The 25,900-nt window shown below is 41.9% G+C and overlaps 2 protein-coding genes across 2 annotated transcripts in view; one reads left to right on the forward strand and one right to left on the reverse strand.

Annotated features, from left to right (window-relative positions):
- The window catches only part of LOC127596313 (uncharacterized), a 747,551-nt gene that overhangs the window by 9,074 nt on the left and 712,577 nt on the right, over positions 1-25,900 (forward strand). The window lies entirely within an intron of this gene.
- LOC127596303 (fidgetin-like) lies at positions 16,855-20,440 on the reverse strand. The gene has a single exon (XM_052058612.1). It carries the CDS (start codon positions 20,429-20,431, stop codon positions 18,212-18,214), a length of 2,220 nt encoding a protein of 739 aa, XP_051914572.1. The 5' UTR covers positions 20,432-20,440; the 3' UTR covers positions 16,855-18,211.

The following is a 25,900-nucleotide window of genomic DNA, read 5'->3' on the forward strand; positions in this document are numbered from 1 at the left end:
TGATAGGACACACAATATCTTTGACACAGGATTCTGGTTTCACTTTGCTTGCTTTTGCAAAGGCACTTTGGCTGCGGTGTGGCGTTTGCATGAGGCAGACGGTGTTCGTTCACACGAAGCCTCTTGATGGCGTCTTCTTATTTTTGCGCGGATGAAAGTGTCCTGGGAGATTTTCTTCCCCGAAAGGAATCTTTTCGGGTTAATTATTTTGACCTCTCCATTGCAACTGGTTCAAATGCACTCTCGACTAACTCAACGCTACTCCACAACTGCGCCCATGCATTCCTCCCCCTCTACTTTACTTGTTCTTCAGTATGATCTTGGCTGATTCCTTACACCTGATGCCACCTGCTGGACACATTTTAAATTATTTACAACGCAGCCAAACCTGATCTGGAGTCAGAGGCTGCGTCAGACCCTTCTGCACTCTATGACAAAGAAAAAAAAAACCAAAACGTAAAAGACGTATAAATACATCATGGGTAGGCGGCCGTAGCGGGTTTTCAAGACGTATTTGTACATCATGGGGATTGAATGAGTTAATCCGCCCAAGGATTCATCGAAACTCATCATTAGTTGTCATTTTAGTAATGTCACCTTGACCAAACAAAAGATGGACGTGAAAATTGAAGAAAATATAATTGGTCCTTTATCAGTAATTAATGTGACCTGTTTTCACAGTATTTCTTGAAGACAGCAAGCTCATTGTCACATGGGAAGCAACCCCTGGTATTAATTAAGAAACCGCTGCACCACGAAGAGCAAAGACATTAAAAAACTTTTGGTGATAGCGAAATTGCATGTTAAGGCCTTGATTTAACCAGCCGAGTCCAATTTAGAGTCATGTAATATGGCGATGCCGTCAGTTGGCTTGTGGCTGAAAACTGATCAGCCTCGCCACTGATAGATATGAAACTGCATCAAGTCTAATAAGAATTTTAGTCATGCTGCATGAAATACAGCACTGTAATATAAAGTTATTAAAAATTTAAGTGCATATAAAGGTGTGTACCTTCAAAATTAACAGTGGCTGGGCTTGGCCTGTGTTACAGCCAATGTATAATCCCACTATATTCAGAATTAAAAACGAGTTGGCTAATATTTCAAATAATCACAGAAATACTTGGTTCACCCTCCTCACCTCTTTATGATTGAATCATGTAACATTTAATTTTCTACATTAGACTGTACACATACTTTTCTACCACAGTAGCGTATATTGTCTTCTTTGCAGTTGAAACTTGGGGAGGGAGTAGAGGGGGAGAGATACTATTCAGTAAAACATCACTATTCGCCTTATTGTAGAAGGAATATACCACGAGAGCTAATGTGAACCCACACTGGAGATTTAAGGTCACTTCGCCCTGTTGCGCAACTATATGAAAAACATGTTCACTCACTGAGCTTCCTTTTTAACCCCTCTTTTTTCTTTATGTATTTATTTTTAATGTGTGTATATTTTGGGGTTGTACACACGGTTCGAACAATGGGAAGGGTTTCTTAGAATTACTGTTGCACATTCAAACCCTGCCATGAACAATTTAAAAAAAACAGTTCAGTGTTACCTTTACAGTTCACTCTATTCCCTGATCCAGTTTGGAACTCTTGTCACTTGTATAGCAAATCAATTTTCCCAAACATATATTAATTGAAATGCCATCAAGGTGTGCCTTTAAGGGAGCGTGGCCAAGTCCTATGGGGACTATTAGAAGTGCCTATACTAATACATTCAAATACATAAGTACCACAAAATAAGAATGTTCAACATCTAAAATATTTCATATTCCAGAAACAAATGTTTTACAGAAGATTTTATATACCGGTATTCCCCCCCACCGTCCACATATCACTGCTGTCTTGGGAGTCCTCTCATGTCTTGCATCGTTTCATTCCATCATATCTAAAGATGTTTTTTTCCTGTTCTTGGTGGTTGTCTGTCATGATAAACCCTGTTTTTCAAAAGGTTAAAAGTTCACCCGACAGCTATTTTTTCCACCGGCAAACCTGTTTTATATTTTAAGCTCTTAACTTTTATGAATTTCCTTTGCTCAAATGTATGGCTTCAGTCGCTCCTGTGGCTCTCCCTTTTTTGTGTGTTGTGTTTTAAGTTCAAGGGCTGCAAAGAACACAGAGCATTAGAGATGTCGTTATTTGAGGATGTTGATCGCTGCCAAGTTCTGCTAATTTCAACAAAGCGCACCGTGCAGCCATCAGCCATCTGAAGGACGGCGCCGCACTCAAAGCTTTTTTTTCCCCGCCGATCTTGTCTTCGCACGCTGCCTGTCGAGCTATTAGCATTCAAAAGTTTTCACGGACATCATCACACAAGTAGATTCTGATGATCTCAAAGAGAAGTCAGTCCTTTAATAAAAGCTGTCAGTTTTTCAGCATACACAGTTTGTTTTCATAACCAGGGGTTATTTAATTTCCTTTTTCTTTTAAATGAAGTATTTCGCAGAGCACAATGTGAATAATTGTCAGTGTCCTTGCAGTTTGGATGACCTCTGAGTGAACATATTTGAAGGGAGACAACAGCGCTGCTCCATACACTGTGCCTAGCGTGCACCAATTGTCAGAAAAATGAGAGGACCAACTTGCATCATGATGTGATTCAATGCGTATTCTTTCAATTTCAGTGACATTTTTATCCGCTTGAAGAATGGATTTCAAAGTCTGTTAACCTATCTCTTTTTATACCTGATTTTGAACCGACTGAAGAGATACACAGATTTGTTTATATATATATATACTAGCTGGTTCATCAGCCAATTCCTGCGGAAGGCTGGTAAGGTGGGCCTTCGGCCCACAAAAGTGTTGTTGCTTGGTTCAACTTTTTGTTCATCTTCATTGCTTATCGCGAAAATAAAGAGATGTTTAGCTCTACTAAATAACTAACAATTTCATTGCAATGCTTGTGGTTAGACAACATTCGCTAAGATGCCCGCGCGATCGTAGTGAGCCACTGCCTGAGCGGCGCAGTGGCGGCGCGGTGAAGTAGGTACGTTTTGAAAAGGGACAGACGGAAGGACAGACCGCGTGCGGGACGACGCGCAATATATAATATATAATATATATATATATATATATATAGTATACTGTATATGTATATATACCTTTCATAACTTTGCTGCTGTGAATTGGGAATTTCTCCATTGCGAGGCTAATAAAGATTTTCTTAATATACACACACACACACGTTTATATATATATATATATATATATAACAAACATCTAAAGAAGCTCTTAACCTTTATAACGTCTTGTTTTTACCTTTGTGGTATAAGTCATGAGAAGGTGTTTCTTTTGTCAAATATAAATAGAGGGAATTGAACCCACAACGCCTGCACCCAAGTCAGGCAAATGTACAACTACACCATCACTAATGACTACAGTATTGACCTTCTAGGACCATATGAAGCAGTTATGTAAAGCATCAGCGTACTATACAGTCGCCACAATATCTCAAGACTCCGTTCTACTCTATCCCTCCGAATAGCAAAACAAATTGGTCCATGTCTTCATTTCCTTGATGACTGGAATGGGCTCTTCATCGAGAAACCCGGCAAGCCCGCCCAGAAGCTGCAATCCATCCAAAAGAGCGTGGAGGGCCCATAAACGAGAACATATCAGCTCCATCCTCAAATTCACCGCGCTGGCCACTTGTTTCCTCGTGGATCAATGACAAAATTCTGCTACCCCCAATAAATCTACCCAAGGACCCGCAGCGACCGTTCTCCGAGAACCCACCACGCCCCAACTTTTGGTCCGGCATTGCACCGGACCAAATCTTGCCGTTTGAACACCTCTCAAGCTCTCCACCACACGAGAGTGAGCTTTTTGTGTAGCCGCAGCACGACTCGGGAATAGCCTTTCAACCCGGGTGAGGGCTACCAACACCCTGGACTCTTTTAAAAACAATTCATTATGATTAATATGATATTTGTTGCTTTTTCCTATTCAGGTCATGTTTTTGATTGCTTAACTTTTTCAGTCAGTAGCATTTTGAGATTGTGCTGATGAAAAGTGCATCATTCATTAAATATCATTTATTATTGTTATTTATTTTGCATTTTACCTTTCAGCTTTAGCTTTCTAAGGCTTTTAAAAAAACCCTGATGAAACCATATTTGATTTTGCGAAAGGTTCAATGGAGAGGAGGTGACCTACAGCAAGCCAGAAGCTGTTATTTATGGTCAGATGAATACTTATCGTGACGCTAATCCTTCCCTGTTGTCCTTGCATATATAAATTCTTTTTGTTTGGCTTATTTTCATTCCTCTCTTCGCTCGTCTTCCCTCTTGTCTCGCTCTATCAAATTCCGCGTCACTCCCCCTCTCCTTACATTCCCTCTCCATCTGCCGCGACGTTTCAAAAGACTGAATTACTCAAAGCTGTCACTAGGCCCTGGCAAAGAATTCATTTTTGTGGGTCAAGTGTTTCAAGCTGTCATCGTTGACAGGAACCATCTCATACAATAACTACACGGATGCACCTTGACTTTAGAGTGATTTCGTTTTAGCCCCACCCCCACCTTCCTTCTCCTCTTCCTCGCGTGTATACTCAAAAGATCTCGGCCATTGTGGAATACGAGTCAGCAGCGACTGGGTGCCTGTGGCCAAGGAAAATACCGTCGTGATAGATTCGACAAAATCACAGGCAAATGTTCAATATGACTGGAATGAGCATAAATAAAATGTGTGCGACATCAATGGAATTCAGACACATTTTGATTAAGGCCTTTAAATGCAAGCCTTTTGCAAATAAAGAGAATGAAATATTTGAACAGCAAGATGATACAAAGAAGGCCAAAAACAGGAAGTGGGGCGAGGAGGATCCTTGAATGGCAATGGCCATGCCTTTCCAGAGTGCTTCCAAACAAATGTTGAGCCCTCTCATCTCAGAATAATTAGTCATGCCCCAACAATGAGCGCAATGAGCGTTAATTTGTTCTTTGATCAAGCTCGGCATGAAGTGAAATCGTTTCTCATTGAAATGAATGGAAATGTGATTGATTGATGATATAAACACATTAGAAAATAAAACTAAAACAAAAATGGAAGAAATGGAGGAGGAAGATGTACATGCCCAGAAGGTTAATAGGGCATTCTAAAATGTGATTGTGAGCGCAAATGGTTGTTTGTCTATGTGTGCCCTGCGTTTGGCTGCCAACCGGTTCAGGTTGTCCCCCGCCTACTGCCTTCGTTTAAAGTCTGCACATAGAAGCTCAAGTCTGAAGTGTGAAACGGAACCCCCATGAAAATGCTCTTGCTGTGACGCAGCAGTGCTAACTCATGCCACACAATGTGACCAATCACAAACTCAACGTTGACTTATGACCACAAGCGCAACTGAACCCGTCACAGCTGTGGTGGTTAAATCATGTCCAAAGTTACCTTTCGTAACCATTTGTATTCAGCAACCACAATTGCGAAGCCAATAGATCACACAATCCAGTGAAGGGTGGGTGGGGGGGGGGGGGGGGGGGGGGGGGGCAACAGGCGATGAAAGTCACATTGACTTTTCCCATTTGAATTATTTGCAAGTCCTTAGAGCAGGATTGAACTGACAAACAAGCAAATGAATTTTCACCTTAACCTTTGTGAGGCGGGAGGACCAGCGTAGCGGCCTTTCGTTCATCTGATCGATAATGCTCTTTTGGCTCGGACCGAATAGATTCCCATACAAATTCCGCACAATCAATTGACATTCACAAGGATTCCAATGAGCGGCTTTTTTCCCACAGACTTCATAATTGCATGATAAGATGAGGGAATTACAAATCGGGAACTTAATGATAGATAGTCTAATGCAGAATGGCATCTCAGTGTCATCAGTGGGGGCTAATGTGAGTCTTTTTTTTTTCTTTCTTTGATGATGATGGCTTTTTCATAATGTCAAAACAGTTTGTTGCATTATGAAAAAGCCAAGGCTGCAATTTAAAATCAAAGTTGAATCGTCGCATGGCAATAAATATAGAACATGCGATGGGATCACCTCACTTTGGTTGCACCTCCAGTGCGAGAACCAGGCCAGGTAAATAAAAGGAGGAAACTCTTTTCTTCTAGATTCCATTGTAACAAGTTATCAAAACAAAGTTATGGTAAAAAAGATTTAGTGTAAAAGTTCTTTTTTATATGTGTACCTAAGTACTTTTTTTTGACTTAAGAGAGTATTTTTATACACGCGTATTTGTACTCACAGTATACTCAAGTACAACTCATGAGTATTTTGCCACTTCGGCAGTGAGCAAGCCACACAAAAATAAAATATGACATGAACTTTTTTTTTCTCCACGTGCTACAGAAAGTCAAATTCTCGACTTTTTCACTGAATAATGATGAGTAGGTTAAAAAAAAACAAAGTTGTGTGTGTGTGTGCGGGTGTGTTGGAACAGCCAAGTCAAAGTTAAGACCTAAAGCCCATTGAGAACGTGCGGCGAGGCAGCGGCTGCTCACCGACGCTCTCCATCCAGTCGGACTTAGTTTGAACTACGGTATTTTGCGAAGAGTAATCGAGAAATATTTGGGTCAGATTATCCCTTCCAAACTACAGATATAGAAGCTCCGATTTACACAGTGAGTCACCTTAGGATGGCAACAACCTTCACCACAAATTAAGAGAGAGGTGGGGGGGGGGTATTTTAAAGCTACATGTGACCATCTTGATTAAATACATGCGCTAAATGGGATCAATTAATTATCTGTGACTAATTAATCGAGCCGGAAACAATAGCGGCAATTGAGTAGTCCCTGTCGGATGTAGAACACCCCTGCAGGAGGAGCAAATGCAAACACAGCTGGCTAATTGAAATGATCTCGAGACGCCTAATTGAGTCCAACTATGCGGCAAGAATTTTTTCCTTTATCAGGCCCCGCATCTGTGACAATGTCGAGTATACAGTCACATTTCATACAAAGGGAAATAACTCACAGATCTGGTGAAAGGATGACGGAGAGTCAAAACAGGGATTTGAGTTCCGCTTTATGTTCTTGGGAGGAGGACAAAGATGATGAAGAAAAGCTGGGTGGTGTTTCCAGCAACTTGGTGGATCGCAAAATGCCGGGGTTCAGGTCAATCTGAAAGACCACGTCAAGGGAATTCAGAGATTTGTTTGCAAATACATTTCTTTTTACACATCTCCATGTTTGACTCGATCCAGCCCTGCAGTGAACACCAGCTGAATCCCATCCCCGCATTTCGAACCAACAAGAGCATACTGGACTGAGATGGCCATCTTCAAAACCCTTAAATGAGGATCATTAAAGTGACGTGAGCAGAAAGTGAAAGAAGGTATTTTTGCTGCATGCCAAATGCAATTCTCTTTGTTCTCCCCGGCGCTTTGAGGGGAAACCGTTACTGTTTTTTTACTAAGTAATTCATTTGTGTCTTTGTATATTTAGAAAAGCTCTACAGAGTATAAAAGATAAGATAAGATAAGATAACCTTTATTTCTCCCACATTGGGGAAATTTGCAGTATACAGCAGCAAAATTGGAGGGTGGGGGGTTGTAGAGAAGGAAAAAAAATGTTGCATGCACAAAATAAATGTTTCAGAAAATGACATTACCAAATGTGGCACCGATTTTTTTTACACCCTCCCTTCTCAGTCTGCCCAACTCTTTTTTTTTATTAAAAAAAAAAAACAACATTTTAAGTGTACGCCATGGGCCACTGAAAAATGGATGGTGGGCCGTATTTTGGACACCCCTGCTGTAGACAATGGACCAAGCACAATCATCTGGTGTGGAGAGTTCGATCATAACACCCCAAAAAGTCAATAGATTTCACTACTTTTTGAAGGGGGGGGGGTTAATTGCTGGAAGGGGTCCGAAAAGTAGTTTAGTACATTACAATGTCGTTAAGTTGGCAACACAAGAGTGGCCCTTACTTTGCCAGATTGCCCAAGCTCCGCTTGGTAACGTAAGCCGCATTTGGCATTGGACGAGCTATACGATGGGTGCGGTGAGAAGCAGAAGGTTACGTAGGTCATATTGGCGAGGAAATAACTTTGAAAGCCTTTCTTGGCGCGGTATCACACAATTCTTCCATTACTGCGTGCTTAACCGTTCAAATGTTTGGCACTCAGGGCACTCGAAACGTCCTCGTTTGACCTGATCTCTAATTGGCATTTGATGGATCATCTTCATATTGAATAGGATTCTTCCTGGGTTATTATTCTCATGCCAGGGTAATGTTCAAGAAAGAGAGTAGGCTCAGTGGAGTGTTTCGGTGTCACTCGCCACCTCCATCCATCAGTGGATGAAAAACAACCTGTCTTGTCACATGAGGCTACCTTCAGGAACACTCTTTTGTTGGTGTGTGTGTTTGTCAGGATGGCGACACTTCCCACAGTGTTCACAGTCACTCTGGGACGGGCTGCCGCGTTAGCACAACGACTGACATGACAGGGAGCTTGCTTGTCTTCTGGAAGGGTACTGACTGAGTGGGTGTCACTAACCTTTCCCTCCTTGTGATTCATTTTCCGTTCCTTTTTTTTTTTTGTATCGAATGTGTCTTGTCAGCAGCGTTGGAAGTTTACTTCACTGTGTGATTTGACTCTAATAAAAGGGTGAGTGGTATTCTTTTTTTAAAGTAGAGCTGCTAAGAGGCAGAGGTAGTTCAGATCAGGCCTGCAACCAAGAATGATTGTAACGATTAATTATTATTATTAAACCAGTCACTGAAAGCTGATTCAGTGGTTTAGTTTGTATGATGTTATACAATTGCCGCTTTTTCTTTTCCAAAGTTAAAGTGGGTGTGAGCAAATCTTACTTGCGGTCAAAAAAAATCTTACTTGCAGTCAAAGGTCCACTTTCATGGAGGACTACAGAAATCCGATCTTGTTGACTGTTGAGAGAGTGAGAGTTGGAGGTTTTGGACAATATGAAATTAAACGAGGTGTCCCAAATGATTCGACAATGATCAAAATCAACATTAATTGAGCTAAATGATTAGTCGTTGACATTTTTATTGTCATACCCATCAAAATCTGACCAATTGTCTTATAAAGTGGATTGATTTGTAATTACTGAATTAAATGTATGCCTTTGCAGTTAAAAAATGCATTCAATGTAATTACAGACTTTAATAATGATAATATTACCTTGTTTCAGTGCGAGCATAAGAAAGCGGACCGCGTTTCGTTCCCTCAGTGTCATTATGTTATTTCACTACGAGTCAAAGCAAGATGCCGCCAGTTGCATGAGGCGGATGCATGCGTGGATGTGACCTCGCCTAAGGCTAAATCGGCAGACGCAGCCATCAGGTAGCATTTGAGCGTACATTGTTCCCATGACAGTGAGTCACAATCCCGTCTAGTGAGGCTTCTTGTCAGTGCTTCACCATCATTTGCAGTCCCTCTTCTTGAAACATTCTCATTGATGTATGTTCTCTTTGAAAGAGCTTACAATGGCACTAAATGGACAATACACTGGAAACAAATGGTGTTTTGAAGTTATTCCATTTTATTTGGTCAAGCGGTTGCACAGAATCAAATTCATTTTTAAAGTACTGTAGAGGTGCTTAAAAAATGCATCTGGATCCAGACTTTATTTTGTGCAACCTCTTGATGAAATCAACTGTAAATTCAACAGACACTTTTAGAGTGTATGCAAAATTAAGTGCACGTTAAAATAGACAACGGGTCCCCGGTCAGGTCACTGTTATTTAGATTGCAGTAATTCAGGATATCGCTAAAGCACATTACCTGCGGATCAAGTCGAGAACCGATTGAACTCCCTCAGAGGAAGACACTTCGACCAAAAGCGAGATGTGGCGTGAGGCGCTCATCTGACGAAACTTGTTGAGTTGAGATGAACAGACACAGGAGGGGTACCGGAAGGCAGAGAAAGAAAGAAACAGGATCGATGGATTGGGGAGGCAGGAGAAAATTATGATGTAGTCATGCAGACAGAAACAAAGAATTATAGTTGACATCGACTCCTACTACGTCTGTAAGTGACTCAGTACAATGTCAATTTGTGTTCAAATTGACATTGCTTAATTAGAGGGTGATAACGTTGTGAGCCTAATGCTGCTTGTTAGCCCATCTATGGTGTTTTGCATTGCGTTAATATTAAGCTTCATGTACTTTAGGCAAAGCTACGCCGTTCTTCTGAATACACAACATTTCATTCTGTATTTTATGTTGGGTGAACTTCAACCGGAAATGGCGATAAACAGCTTTAAGGCTCAATCTTGAAGAATTGTTCACCAACTCCTGCCATTGGCTGGCGACCACTCTCGGGTCTCTCTCGCCTCTTGCCTAAAGTTAACCGCGATCGGCAAAAAACAACTGTATCCAATGACTTCACTCATCTCAAAAAAATGTGTAAGTCATGCGACGGGCATCTCAAGGCACCACTGCCACTGCATTCACAAAATTTTATGGACATTTTCAGTCATGATTGAGATTCAAGTAAATTCTTTAATAGGATAACTTAGTAAAACACCCTTTAGAGCAGCGGTGTCAAACTCATTTTTTGTCACGGGCCACTTCAGAGTTACGGCATCCCTCGGAGGACCGCTGCAAAATCTCAACATTATTTATTACCCATGACAATTTGACATTTCGGTACAGATTTCAGAAAAAAATCATGAAAGTTGACACACATGATTTGCTCCCGTGGGCCACACAAAATGACATGAGGTTGGCCAGATCAGGCCCCGGGCTTGACTTTGACGCCTGTGGTTTAGAGAGTGAGAGGGTTGAGTGGCTTGATGGAGGGCGAAAAATCATACACTTGACAATGGCCTGATTATGGTGGGCATTTGGAGAAGTCCAATGGCTCTGAATCAGGTTTTGGTTCCAAGAATTTCGGATTGGGAGTGACTGAATCTGGCATGTGCTGCAGGGTCCAAAATCGACCGCTGCCAGTCGGGTGGGCCCCAGGGCGAAAGCCGCGTGCTACGTTTAGGACTTGGAGAATCGGGGTGGGAGGTTAGGGCTATTTGAGGGGAGGAGGAGGGAGGGATGGGTTGGGAAAGACGGGGGCCTGACTGATGAGAGAGGACAACGTCGTCCAGTCTCCTCGATAGGTTTACCAGTTCATATGGGTGACAACAATATAATTGGACCACTGGCTTTTATTTTGAGTCCACCCTGGTATGAGGAAAACAGCATCTCTGGAGTTGCCATGGCAACAGCTTAATGTACTTTCTTAGAGGTCTGTGGAACGTTTTTTTAAATCGGAGATGAAACTTTAAGATTCATTTTCTTGTGCTGACTTCGAATCTGTTCTCATTTTCTTTCACGAGCACATTAGGTTTTTATAATGATAATAGTACAACAATATGTAACGTCGTCATATCTTTAGTAATATTCATTAAGGGCTAGTTTAGCAACAGGTGGATTTTTTTTTTTAAATCTGAAACATCATGGCCGTAAATCACAACACATGGTAAGATCTGTATTGCACAAGCTTTTGTAAGTCAAACCCAAAAAAAAAAAAAATCGGGTTGAGGGGAAGGCGGTCTTCAAGTGCCCATTTTACAGGCGTGACCTGTCAGAGCCCTGGCTAACTTTAAAGGAGGTCTGATTTACTGATGTGTACATAAGTTTTTAGTACCAACTCAAAAAAATGCCCCAAAAGATGACAACACTTTTGCCATTTAGTTTACAGGAATCACAAAACGGCTACTGTATACTCTACAGGGATATCATGTATAAGAATCTGTTTTATTGGATGATCGCGACTCGCAGATGGCTTCTTGTCATAATCGTCAAATCAGAAAGGAAGAACAAAGTTCTCTTGAGAGAGGCGTATTGTGCCCCTGATGAAACAAAGCCGAGGCACTTGGAATGTGTTCTCCTCGTTAAGTTTCCCACTTAGGAGTAAGACAACGTTTGCTGCAAAACAACGGGTAGGTCAAGAGCATCAAGAATAGATGTTGATTCCAATTATGTGGAATGCGTTGGACAAGAGGCACTAATGATGCCGTCGTCAGGAGAGTAAAAAAATAAATAACTAGAGTAAAGGTGTTTATGTGCACACTTTAAACGAAGCCAAAGGCAAAAAATTCCACGAAGGCTGATTCGACTTCAAATGACAATGGGGGAGCAGTTCTTGCTTCCGCACAGCAAGTGTTTTTGTGTATTTATCTGTGCTACGAGTCCATCAAGGTATAAAGATGAGAGGAAAAGTCATAATGAGACTGCAGCTCGACTACAATGAAGACTCGCATATTTAAGGGGAAAAAAGTGGATTGTTTTCAATTAATGATGCAGGTGACCGAGGATCAGGGTACTGTGAGATGTGGATTAACCACACGGGAGAGCTCCAAAGTTCAGTCCCCCACCGCACGTCCCTCAATTCATCTGGAGCAGGTTGCATTGGCGCAAAATGAGCAGACTGGTGGGAAGATGCCGCAGCCAATTAATGCATCCTCAATCGTTTTGTCACAGTTAAAGAAAGGGGATAGAAGAAAACAAGGAAATAAAGAATGAAATAAAAAGGAAGCAGAGGCAGGTGGCAAAGGAGGGATGGCTGGAAAGAAAATGGGAAGGGAACTCTCGGGCTCAGAAGGACAGAAGGACTCAAGAACACGACTCAGATGAGATCTATCTTCTAAGACAAAGATCTACATTTCAACCTCCCATGATCGAGTCATTACTGCACGTACACGGGCGCACGGCACGCACGCGATGATGAGCAACAGCCATAATGGACCCTAACATGAACGAAACCGAAAAATAAACGACTTTGTAGAGATACATGACACATTTGCATTTGTAAGAAAGGAATCGCTGCCTACCTTAGTGGGAGACCTGACACAGAGAGGCAGGGACGCACTTTTGGAATGCATCACCATCAAGTAACTAACAAGTACACACACACACACACAGTCTTGGTTTGAAGCTCTACATTATTTAATTATTAGTTCCTTTTTTAGTTAGCGGTAGAAATTTTTATTACTGTGTGCTATTTTTTATTTTTGAAAAAACAAGTTATCCTAAGCTTTTCTGAACATATGACCAAGATGACAGACAGTCTATCGAGTGTTGCATAATCCGCGTGGATCATTATAAAGTAAAATGATTTCTTGAAATAAAACATCAAACTTTGAACGCTAACTAAAAAAAATCACTTTCAGGTACCTCAGACAAGCCTGATAAAATGTCAAAGAAATCGGGTGGGAGAAATACAAATAATTTGGGTTGGTGCGCTTACCAATGTGACGAAGATGAACTGGCACTTTCACTTGGGAGCACGGAGACTAAATCCAAAAAGAAAGAGAATGCAATCAAGCAACAAATCTAGTCATTTCATGACTTTTTTTTATTACTGGTGGGAATAGAAAGGAAGACAATTGTAGGGGTCATGTTATGCAAAATTAACTTTTTAATTCCTTTTATAAACATAGTCTGGCCTCTGAAGAGCCAGCCTACCAACAAGGGTGAAATTTTAAAAAACCAAGCACCTTAAATGGTTTTGTCAGTCTATTTCTGAATACTTTTGGTGTGTCTGGCCACACCAAATTTCTCCACCCATGACATGACCAGCTAGCTAGGCTGGCCAAAGATTCGGAGCCTGGTGACTGGACGACACGGCAGCAAAGAGCATCAAACAGAAACACCCAAATATGACACCGGTTCCACCAAAAGCCAAAATGTAAATAGGACCGCGCTGAATATTTTAGGATGTACAGATTAGCAGTCGCTGGCAGCAGTTTCTGAGGTGCGGAACATACCCGATTGCTTCGTGAATTTGTCAACACACTGGTAGGGAATACTTGTCTTTGTGTTTACAAAAAGCAAATGTCTGCCTCCTTGATTTAAAATGTTTTTGGCTTTACACTTGCTCCTTTTTAGCCTATATGCTAGAAAAAAATGAACTCCACGACTCTGCAGGAATTCTATCATCAAGCTAACCGTTGTGATCCTTTTATAACCTTTCACATTTTTTCAATGATTCAGATGTAATGAAGCACGTTACTTAAAGCAATGCACCACGGCAAGTTATTTGACCAGAAAAAGATTTCCAAGGTTATCTTTTAAATCTGTTTAATTTGATGACAATGTATTTTCTTTACCAACCAATTAGCATTACAACTTACGCAGGGAGTATGTAGCCTCAGCACTGATTGGCAACCTTGACCCCCATTACTGGTCTTAAGAGTAATCCAAATATTTTAATTAGTAGTAAAAAATGATGACATCGCTGTGCAATCAGGAGATGTTTTGCTTTTGACAAATTTGACGATTTAAGAGTGAGGACTGAAATTTAAAAAAAAAAAATGATCAGTAAACATGCCCAGTGGAGTGCGAAGAAGGTCCGCTGGAAAGCTGCTCTTTGACCTCCAATGCTGGCATTTTGGATGGCGTCTTCTGACATTTCAAATTCAAAAATCGTGCACATTACGTACTGCAAAGAATAGAGGCACTTCTCTTTTCATGGTTTTCTCATCATCTACTTATTAAAGCACCAAACAGGAATACTGAGCCATCTCAAACATAACACCCCCTGCATCGATTTTGGTATTTGTATATATTTTTTAAATTTATCAATTGTTTTTCTTACCTTCAACAAGAAGTTGCTGTTTATGTGGCGAAAGACAATCACATTAGGCACGTAAAATCGAATGACATTCAATGCAAAGTGCAACGCAAATTTGGTATTTACAAGGGACAGGCATCGTTTAAAAAAAATTTTTTTTATTGATAGTGTTCCAAAAATTGCCATTTGTTATTTTAACCTCTTGACTTATATCTACATGGGAGAAACAGTGATGTGCCACGCCCATCCAAAAGGCATACGGTACAGTGTAGGTAATTCTACATCACTCGTAATGTGGAGTTGCATTTCTCGGATGAAAGCATACTGTAAGTACACTGTGCTTGGCAAATGTGTTTATTATAAGTGATTGGGATTACACACATTTCGCATTGTTTACATTGAAGGCTTTGGTTCGGTAAAACTGCAGTATGCATCTCTGCATAAAAATTACGCCTTTTACAGCTGCCGATCATTTTTGCTAAAAATGACAACCTCCTCAAAACCATAGATACCCACGTTGAGATTTCATGTACGGATACAAACACAGCTCTTCAAATGGATTTCAGTCTAAGATTTTGAACGACGTGGATGACAAGGCAATAAAATACTGTACAACAGCATACAAGGTTAACTCGCAAGATCAGCTATCTTTTAATGACATTTGCTGCCTTTGATTATATTAAAATACATTGAATGGCAACAACAAGGGCAGTAGGAGAAAACTCATAAGTGCACATTTGGATTTGCATGTATTTACAGGACAACAAACACGACACACACTGGTTAAAAGTTAAGCTAGTGTGTTGTGAAAATACCAGAAAATTTAAAACACTCAAAAACTAAAAAGTGAACCAAAAAAAAAAAGTCAAAAAGGTGCTCAGGTATTTACACATTACAAAGTAGCCCACAATTGATTGGGTTGATTATACATACATACTGTATGTACCAGTATGTCTCTGTGTAATCATCATCAGTTCAATGCAAATTGGCTACTCGGATGAGAAGTTAAAAGTACAGTCATCTGAGGAAGACCGCACCAAATGACATGGTGGTACTATTCATACCATTTAATCATCACTTTTTTTTTTAACTTCTCAATGCATTTTATCCTAAATCTGCCAGCCCTCACATTTCAAAAGAAACACCGTGTAACGTAAACACCACGAGGGTTTCCACAGCATTGAGGTAGAAAGAAAGTTGGCAGTTTTTGTTTGTTTGTTTGTTTGAACCATTCCCCTTGCAGAAGAATTCTGGGATTTTGTTTCTTTATTCCGCTCGTATGATCACGGCACTGCCCCTTATTGTCTTTCCTGGCCATCAAATCCATCGCATACCGTAATACGATGTGGCACTGTTCATTTGCCAAATTTCCTTAGATTTTTTTAACGTCTATATTTAACAACAGAGGTTGAAATAAAACACAATAACTGCTGGCAATGAAATGATTGAAGACATCGACAGTGCAGCAAGATGACAATTTCTCCCAAAATATACAACATAATGGACATAAAGAAAAAAACAGAAAAGCTCCACTCTTTACTTTCATGTCATGTAATCTAGATGTCACATATACTTTGATTTTATTATTATTTTTTTGATCATCCATTTGTAAGGTCCTCTGAGTGGTTTGGCCCAATAAATCCTACTCAACTTTTTCCTATAAAATATGTAAACAACACAAATGGGATACACTGTTTAGAATTTTAAGAAATTAAAGACACTGGAATTTGTTTAATACATTATACAATGTATAATCCATTACACATGTTTGAAGATAATTACTGAAAACATACCGAGAGCTGTTTTTTTACTCCGAGTTGCTTGCGGATATCTACAGTAGCCGAAAATTTTTGAACAGTTTCTGTTTTGCTGATTTTTTGGGGAGTGACATCGTGGTTAAAACAGCGGCGTGTGACACACTTCAGGGTCACCCTAGCATCACCCGACTATTAAAAAATAGGGGGCCTTCTTTCGCATCAATGATGGAATTGTGAGTTACTTTTTAAAATACTCAAAGTCCCATTTCTACTGCTACATTGTGTAGTTAGCTATAGCTAACTATGCCTACACCTCAAAAACGCAATTTTTTAGATGCCCCAATTTTACACAACACCCCAATGTCGTATTTAATTTCCAACAAGTAAGGAGGTGAGGCCACAGACAAGATGGTTCCCCGTGCACTGTCTGAGAGGAGCACCCGTCAGCTTGCAAGCTCGCTCTCGTCATGGCACCGAAAGCCCCCGCGACAACCCCGTGTGACGTATTCCAGCCACCGGAGGCTTTAAGTGGAAATATTTTCACGGCTCAAACACATACGATGTGTAGGTAAGAAAAACACTTGTAGCAGTTTTGGGGGGGAGGTTGTTTGTTTTTTTACCAGTGGTATCTGAATGAGCAAGTCGGATTCACAACATTTCGAAAATGGAGGCAACAACTTGAATTTTCACAGTTTTGACGCTTCATCTAATATATTGTACATGGCCATTTTTAAAATAATATTCATTTGGAAAATTGTTAAAGCGATTCTCTGTGGTGTGTCAAATGTAGGAGATCTCTTTTCACTTTACATGGACTTTAAAATGTGATATTGACAAAAAAGGGGGAAAAAATCTGTATAATATTTTATCAATCCACAACATCTCAAGTGCTGTACATTCATTGTCACCTTTTGTGTAGCTTGCCAGGCTCCCCACCCCCGCCAATGCTTTGCAACCCACCTTGGATAGGTCTACACGAACACAGATACTATAAAAAAACAACCCAAACTATATTTTTATATGTGCCTTGACATTTAGTCCACATGCAAATGCTCTTTGAGGTCAGTGAGTCGACTATCTTTTTGGAGGTGAAAACTTTCCAAATCCTTTTTTTTTTTTTTAGAGTATTTACCTTGCAGAAAAAAACAACAGAGCTTTTCCTTGATTGGACATCGTTGTCAGCTTGGCCTTACAAGTTATGGCACCTTGTGACACCTGCTGTCTGGGCATGGGGCCGACTACCTACAGATGGATGAACTGCAAGGTGTTTTGGGATTTATTAACTCTGGAGTTGTGAAATTTAATTGTGTAATTTCTGTGATCTGTTCAGACATACTTTGAGTATATCTTGGTGAGAGAGCTTGAGATGACAGTAGGTTTCCTGAGTTTTGTTTGGTTTGAGGGGTCAAGACCCAGAATTGTCAGCACACAGGCTATGATGTCAAGACTACTCAAAATCGACTACGAGACACTACATTTGTCTGCGACACGGCTGTGGACTCAAAATCAGGCTACGTTGTGAAATCTGACATTGGCCTTATTTTATCATTTTCCTCAGTGACTACCGAGAAACCAGGGATGTCGGGTGACTGTTTAGACTTGAATTATGCTTGAAAATCTGCAGACATTTATTGCCTTGGCTCAGTGTGAAGTGCCCGGGAGACGCTGTTTCAATGACGTTTTAGTTTTTGTGGGTTTTTTCCCCTCCATACTCCACTGATGTTTATGCGTCATGATGTCTGTACCCGTTTTTACCCAATGGTTTGTAGTGAAAAATGCACAATCAAATTCATGTACCGGTAGCCTACCGTTACACCCCTACTACATATATATACACACACGTGTGGACAAATCCTGCAAAGCCAATGTGTATTATTTTCTGGGTTTTTTTTTTTTTTTCCCCCTGCAGCACAACATGTCTGTGTATATAAAAGGGCCTCTTGACACAGCGCACGTCCTTTCATTGTCTGGATCCAAACATTTTGTTCCATTCAGTGTACATATCCATTTCTTTTTGCGATACACTGGCACGTAATTTACAAAAGACCCTCTCAAAGTCCTGGTAGGTTAGGGGCCGAATCATACCTGGCATCTCAACGCCCTGTTGTGTGGATACGTGTAACAGACCCACATGCGTTTCCTGGCAAAGTCTGGACAGGTCAAGTCCCGAGAATCCTTCAGTGCGTTGGACAACCAGTGCCAGCTCCTCCTCACTCATGCAGTATTTGTGCTTGGATTGGGTGAGGAGCTGGCTGACAATCTGGTGCCGGGCGGCACTATCGGGCAGGGATACAAAAAGCCGCCGAGCAAAGTAGCTGTGCAGCCCTTCATCAATGTCTTGGGGTCTGCTTGTGGAGCATACCACTAACACGTGTTGTCTTCCATCCCCACCCGAGCCCATTAGAAGTAAGTCCAGCTGAGAAAGTAGCTCCCTCTTTAGTCTGTTAATGGGACTTTCTTCAGTGAGTTGCGCCGAAAGCAGCATGTCCACCTCACTAATGAACAGTACGGAAGGTTGACGGCAGCGAGCAACCAGGAAGGACGCTCTGATAATTTCCTTCCCATCTGTCAGCCACTTGGTGACTAAAGTAGACCCACTAAGCCGAAGTAATGATGCCCCAAGCTGGACGGCCAGACAGCGGCCTAGCAACGTCCGGCCACTGCCTCTCGGGCCAAACAGCAGCACACAATGCGGGGTGGCTCCTAAGCTTCTGAACATGTCAGGGCGTAGAATGGGCCAAAGAACCTCCTCTTTCAGGGTCGCTTTGGCCAGTTCTAAGCCTGCAATGTCACTCCAGTCCAAGGGAGGGGCCAGCTGAACTATTTCAGAGGTTACCATGCCCAAGAGGTGTGGGTCACAGGTTTTTAGTTGCTCTTCAGCAGTGCGTGAGCGGGGAGCACCTGAGCGGGAGTGATGGGTACGATGATCTTCAGCATTTTGCTCACTGACGGGTGGGGATATAAAGTCTGCCATGCGAGCACCCCCGAGTGAGGAAGAGACGTAGGCTGTTGGAGATAGTGGGTTGGGAGTTGCCCGGCTGCTATACTTTCTTTGCTGCTGCTGCTGTTGTTGTTCCTCCGAAGGAAGCGTGGACTGCTTTTGTGGATTAAACAATAGAGACGGCTTCTCGGAACCTCTCTTAAACCCATTGCCTATGGGACTATCACAGTTCCTGTTTGTGCTGCTGCTGTCTGCCACTCTGTACATTGGGCTCTCGCTTGAGCTTCGACTTTGGTCATAGCCAAAGCTTGCATAAGAGGAGTCAATATCTCCCTGGCCCGTCGCGTAGAAGGCTTTCCTCTTCAGCAAGTTGGAGGAGCAACTGTTTAGAGGGCTTGGGGCGATTGGGGTCAAGTTATGGTTATGGTATGGATAAGGGGGAAGGGGTGTTGGTGCGGCAATGCCTGAAGGGAGGTAAGAGGTTGGTCGGGGCACTCCTCCAGGACTGTATCCAGGTCCGACTGGGATCTGGGCAGGGTATCCTGCAGGGGTGTAATTATAACCAGACAAGTTTGGCGAGCCTCCGCTGTATGCTGGGACTAATGTAGAGTGAGATGGCGGTGGAGGTGGTTGCAGGAGGCCGGAGCTGTGCATTGGGGAAGTATGTGCGGGCGCAGGGACAGAATGAGAATTGTAACTGCTGTGCAAGTAGGAACCGCTGTAAGTGCCGTCATATTCCTGAGAAGGTAATGAGGATGAGTGGAGTGTGGTGGCAGTGTGACTCTCACAGCTGCTGCTGGAGTAGCTGGGCTCACTCAGCGTGCTGGAGGCAAGACCAGGAGAGCTACACAAACCAGATACCACCTCAGAAGCTGCTGCAACACCTCCCTTGCGGACGGGAACTCCCTCCGGTATGCAGCTCATGGGATAGACACCATCCTGCCAAGGTTCCGATTCGCCCTTCCGACCGCTCAACCCCGCTGGGACAGTGGGGGCTTCGGGATAGGAGACGGGCAACTCCAGGATGCCAGAATATTTCTCGGCATATTTCTTGAGCATGTTGGAGGCGGTGAGGGCCGAGATGTCATCGTTCGCCCAGGCGTACTGGTAGGCGGCCGAGCACTGTAGGTGGCCGGGTACTACACGGAATGGCTCTGCCTTGTGGGCTGGGGAGCATGTGGTCGAGGAGATGTCAAAATGCTGTTCAGCCCACTGGCTTTGCTCGGGATGCCACTGCATCTTCAACCCTGTGTAAAAGAAAGAAAACATGGGAAAGTACAGTCAACGCGATTAGGATTCATCCTTCAAACATCTTGCAATTCATAGATGCCACACTTCCTCTCTGCCAGGTGGACTGTGAAGCTAAGCAGTGAACCCGATTGTTCTTCCAAAAACCGAGCTTGGGATACAACATAGCTGAAAAATGGGTAGTCTGTAGTACGGTCGGCACCTCAGTTTCCGGCAGCTTTATGTCTCCCAAAAAATTTTTGGGGGGATTATTCAGAACAAAGTGGCAAGAAGCCAGATTTATACGTTCGAAGTCAATGTTCTAGCGTTTGTAGCAATTTACAAGAGTGGGAGATTATATGCATATCTCAAGAGATTCAAAATCAACAGTTTTCCAGGATTGCAAGTACTGCGGTACCTTGCCGTACAAGTTTAATTCATTCCATGACTAAGCTTGCATGGATATAGAAAAAAATGTTCCCCCATTGAAAATAATTGAAATGTAATTCAACTATTATAGCCCCCCCACAAAAAAAAAGAACCACAATGTTTTAAATACAGAAAAATAATGACCAAAAGTAATAAAACAAGAAATAAACTGCTTTTGCAGTGTGTAACTAACCAGTCAAACATACTGCAGTAGTCTTGTAATGATGTACTTTTTTAAGGGGCGTGACTTAGTCAGACGTTTTTTAAAAACGACTGTGGTGCTCTCTTTTTTTCCTCCCAATTAATGTGCATATGTGAAGATTGCTCAGAACTCAAATTGTGGCTTGAAGTCCACAGCAAAATAAATCTAAATAAAAGTGATGGCTCGTAACTCGAAAGGTTAGTAAATTGGGACGCTCGTTAGTCAAGGTACCACTATTTGGGGAAACCGAGCAAGTACATAATCCTATAGCAGAGGCGGGACTACAGCCCCTTTAATGCACCGTGGCCAGACCAATCAGACCCTGGACCTCGGAGGGCCATGCTATAATCGCCTGCTCATCTGAGGTGGCTGGAATTGGGCTTTAAAAAAAAAAAAAAAAAAAAAGCCGACTCGACGAGCAGCCTCACTCAAACCATCAGATTTCTTAAACACACGTAATCAGACACACGCTGGGTCTCGTTCACTGAACCAGATGAACAAACACGGGCATGCGATGTTGTGGCGACTGCTGCAGGCTATGAATCACAATACATTTTGTGTCTGAAGCTTTGGTTCCTTCTTGCACAGTTCCACCTTGACCTCTCCTCTGTCGTACCTCCCCCAGTCTGTCTTGCTTCCATTGCTGCCTTTCGTCCTCACTTAAATCCCACCAATTGTGCACCGCAAACTGCAACCACTAGATTTTTCCTTTTTTTTTTTTCTTAATGATTTATAATCTCCATCTTTTGTTTTCACTGTATTTAGAATTCCGATTTGGATTCTTTCTCAGATCTCATTTTCGAGCCGCCACCTCCGCCTTTAATATTTACTGCGCTCACTCTTGCGTCTTCCCCACCCCCTTTTGCTGTATCTCATCTCCAGCTACTTTCACCTGCCCCCTGCCAGCCCTCTTTTATTGCCTCGGGTGGCGAGTGAGGGACCGGTTCCTTTAATCCCAGCCAGGGCCATCTGTAAACATGGACAGACTGCCACTGACTCGCTGCACGTAGTCCGACTACCAAAGGCTGTGGGAATCAATCACAGCAGATTGCAATCCTTAGTACTACAAAATATAATAAAGGTGTCTTAAAGCAACCTTGCGTCACTTATTGATCGTCAAGGAGAAATCCTCAGTTGGGTATGGGCAGAAATGCTTCATTCGTGGTAGAGCAATTCGGAGCTACCAAGAATCCACTTAGACGCCATCAAATTAACAATGCAGTCCTCTGCCACATTCTCTGGTTTATTTGGGAATAAAACAGTTTGGGAGAGGGATCACAGGTCCCCAGACTATTTTCTCCTTTGCGAATCTCCTCTCCAAACATCTCTCGGCAGCCGCAAGTGGCTAATTAGTGCATTGGTAATCATCTAATTGCATTCATTTCGAACATTTTAGCCAAGAGGAGTGTGGCAGGGGCGGCAAGCCTGTCAGACACTCCTTACATGCCTTACATGTCTGCTAACTCCCGCAAGACTAACATGCAGCCTGATAGGAAAGAACCCCGTTGTGCGGTTGATCTTTTCATGAAGCGACAACAACCGCAATTTGGGCAGTATTTTCAGGAGTGTTAAAGGAGAGACTCTGTATTGAAACATGTAGCACTTTTGTGACAGTTTTCCTCCATTTTCAGTTTGTTGTTTATGTTGAAGATATCTAAAAAAATAAATACAAATTTAATCGTTTTGCCTAATTGCCCTATATTCATTACAAATTAAGCAACCTGGGCTTTGTCAGTGCATTGCAACGATGGGCGTCATTAGTAAAAGACCCCAGAACATCAGAAAGGGCAAGCACAGTGGAACACCACATGGTTGAGTCCTCATTCTCCTTCACATGTGCATCCTGGCAACATTATAAAAATTTGATGATGTCACCAGCACCGTTGGACTGATTAAGGAAGGTGAGGTAACAAGTTGGGACCTCACACTGCACTCCTCCTCACTACAGTCTCGTGGAGTGGTTCTTAACCTTGTTAGAGGTACCGAACCCAACCAATTCATATGCACGTTCACCGAACCCTTCATTACTGAACACTAAAAATCGGATTCAAGAAGTGTTCCTTCAGTTTTGCCGGAGCGAGAATAGAGTTGCTCAACTTGGCATGACAATTCATGCAGATAGGACGCCGAGTCCAATCACGTTCCGTGATGCACGTGAATCCTTATGGTACATATTCGGCCGACCACTTGGGTGTTTTTTCTCGACATCGTTAGAATGTATTAAAACATTCTTAAAAAAATAATTGTAAAAAAAAAAAAATCACACGACGTCCTTTCATGACAGTCACACATTGACTACTAAGCGAACTAAATTTCCCGCAGCACTGATTGGTCAAGCAATGTAATGTGCTCATCTGCACCCAGTGATGGCCAAGCGAGCATGCCGTAACTAATTGACAGGTTGAGTTGCGTATGTCTTAACGTCCATGGCAGAGGCTCCGTCGAACCCCTGAGACTGATTCACCAAACCTCTGGGGTTCGATCGAACCCAGGTTAAGAGCCACTGGTCTAGTGTAACATCACTTGGTTAGCGCAGGCTTAGTGCTTGCTTCCTGCCATCCGCCTTGTTGTGTGGTCATTTGCCGTTTTGGTTGTTGTACACAGTTTATTACTTTGGGCATCATAAGAAACGGATCAGTGCAAGGACAACATAGCAAGCATACTGACTCTTAAATCTGCATTAGAAATGGAAATATAATCACAATTCTAATCTTTTTATACACTTCATATCTTTCAATATTAAATGAATGGTCTTTGAGTGTCAAAAATAAAACAGAAGTGTGGCATATGCATCGCTTAATATAACTATAAAATGATTCAATAAATTTGAAAAATGAGAACTAGAACTGTCTTCGCCTGACAGTATGTCACCAGTAAAAAAAAAAAAAAAAAAAGCATTGAATTTCAGAAGTTCTAAAAAGAGACCTAAATGTCTCTCCAAGGCTCACTTTTTCCCTCCAAAGAAAACCGGCGCGGGATCCAAATGCACTTTGAAGTCGAATGTGAGCTCCTCCTCAGCTCACCATGATGACAACTAGTCTGTCAAAAGCAAAAACAACAACAGATGAGGGAAGTAAACAGAGTGAGTTCAAAGTCTCAGCTTCTTGAGCGCTGACCCGAAGAAATGAGCTGTCACTAATTCAAAGACGGCAAGGGCTGCCGGTGCTTGGCTGCTGTAAAGATGACAGCTTGCATTGGCAATATAAAGATACTTGACACATGTCAGCATCTTTTTTGAGAAGAAAAATCTAATATCCATGGTAATACATGCTCTTTAACATCACGGCGTGACCATCAAACTCCAATGAGCGGAATCATCAGAAGATCGGCTTTGACAAGTTTACTGGTGCTAGAAAAATCCAAAATATCATGAGACGATCCACAAAGCTTTTGTAAACAGTGTCGCTAAATTTAGTCAGACAAACTAGATACATACACCGTACAAAGGAGTCTCATTTTCTCGCTGCCTGACAGGTGAAAATGTCACACCACACTACCCCTCGCAAAAAAAATGGCGTGAATGCTCCCGCTAGAGATGTCCGGACAGATTCTACAGAAATAGAAAATGAAAACGCTTGCAGGGAGCATGGCAAAGATCCTCACACTGATATAGCTGCTGAACTAGGGTCTTAACATCATTCACGAGGCCACACATCAACACACAAATACAATGGTGTCCATGTGAGCGTGTTTGACATTTGGCTCAATTCAAAAATATAGTTCATTTCTTGAAATTCTTTTTATTCCGATTTATATTTTACAATGTAATGCTATTGTTCTTCATTTCTACCTTTGTCATTGTTGTGGTTATTGGGGTGCTGCAACCGATTAATGCCTTTTCAGTTTTCAGGATTGACAGAGTGGATAGGGCCAACCCGCAAACAGCAAAAATCCACTTATAATTCTTCCATGATAAACAGGGGTTGCCCATAACCGGAAAAAAAACCCAAACAAAAAATATTTAAAATGTGTGTTTTTTTTAAAAAACGTTTTGACTCCCCCTAAAATAGATAAATAAATGATCCTCAAATAGGTGACCCCCGTGGGTGCCAACCCATGATTGTGTAAGGTCCAATGTCCAAGTGAATTGAAATACAACTTTAGTCATAGAACAAATGAAATTCACATGCTGAAATGCATTCGCACATATTTTGCACAAATATTTCTTTGTACAACTATCCCACATGACATGCTAACATTTCCACGTTTGTAATTGCAAACTATTCCAATGTCAAAGCATCACCTTATTCTTGGCGACTATCGACATGACCAAAATGTCCACATTACAAGTAGGCGTTCAAGACATTTTCCATTAAAAATGGACACACTTCTGCAGGTCTATGCTTATTTTCAAAATCATGATTTAAAGGCAACATATGTATTCAACTTTCACCTCATTTTCTAATTTGGCTTGTCTGTGGTTGGCAAGTCAACGCACTGTAGACAGCCCAGGAATGTCTGTTCAAACTAGTTGTCCTCAAAGCCACTCAGTTCCATATTTTTGTATGAAAACTTCTATCCTATCATAACTTCTCAACAAGGCTCATGATTATATCCTATGTATTCCCTTAAATTCCTGAGGTGTGCTTATTGTCTGTTTGAAAAAGTGTATTTGGCTCATTCTTTTTGCCCAATGGATTTCATTGGAGCTCCTCTCCCCCCTCCCCCCTCCTCTTTCAACACAAAGCACATTTTAACAAATACACAAATTGGTGTCATTTTCAATAATACTCTTATCTGCTTCTTAGCACGTTTTACAAGCTGCGCACATCTTTTTTTAGCCGCAAACGTGATTAAAACACTCACACCGTCAATCGCTGGCAGCCGTAGAATCACAACAAAAGATTTAA

Source organism: Hippocampus zosterae, chromosome 2 (genome assembly GCF_025434085.1).
Source record: "Hippocampus zosterae strain Florida chromosome 2, ASM2543408v3, whole genome shotgun sequence".
Classification (NCBI taxonomy): Eukaryota; Metazoa; Chordata; class Actinopteri; order Syngnathiformes; family Syngnathidae; genus Hippocampus; species Hippocampus zosterae.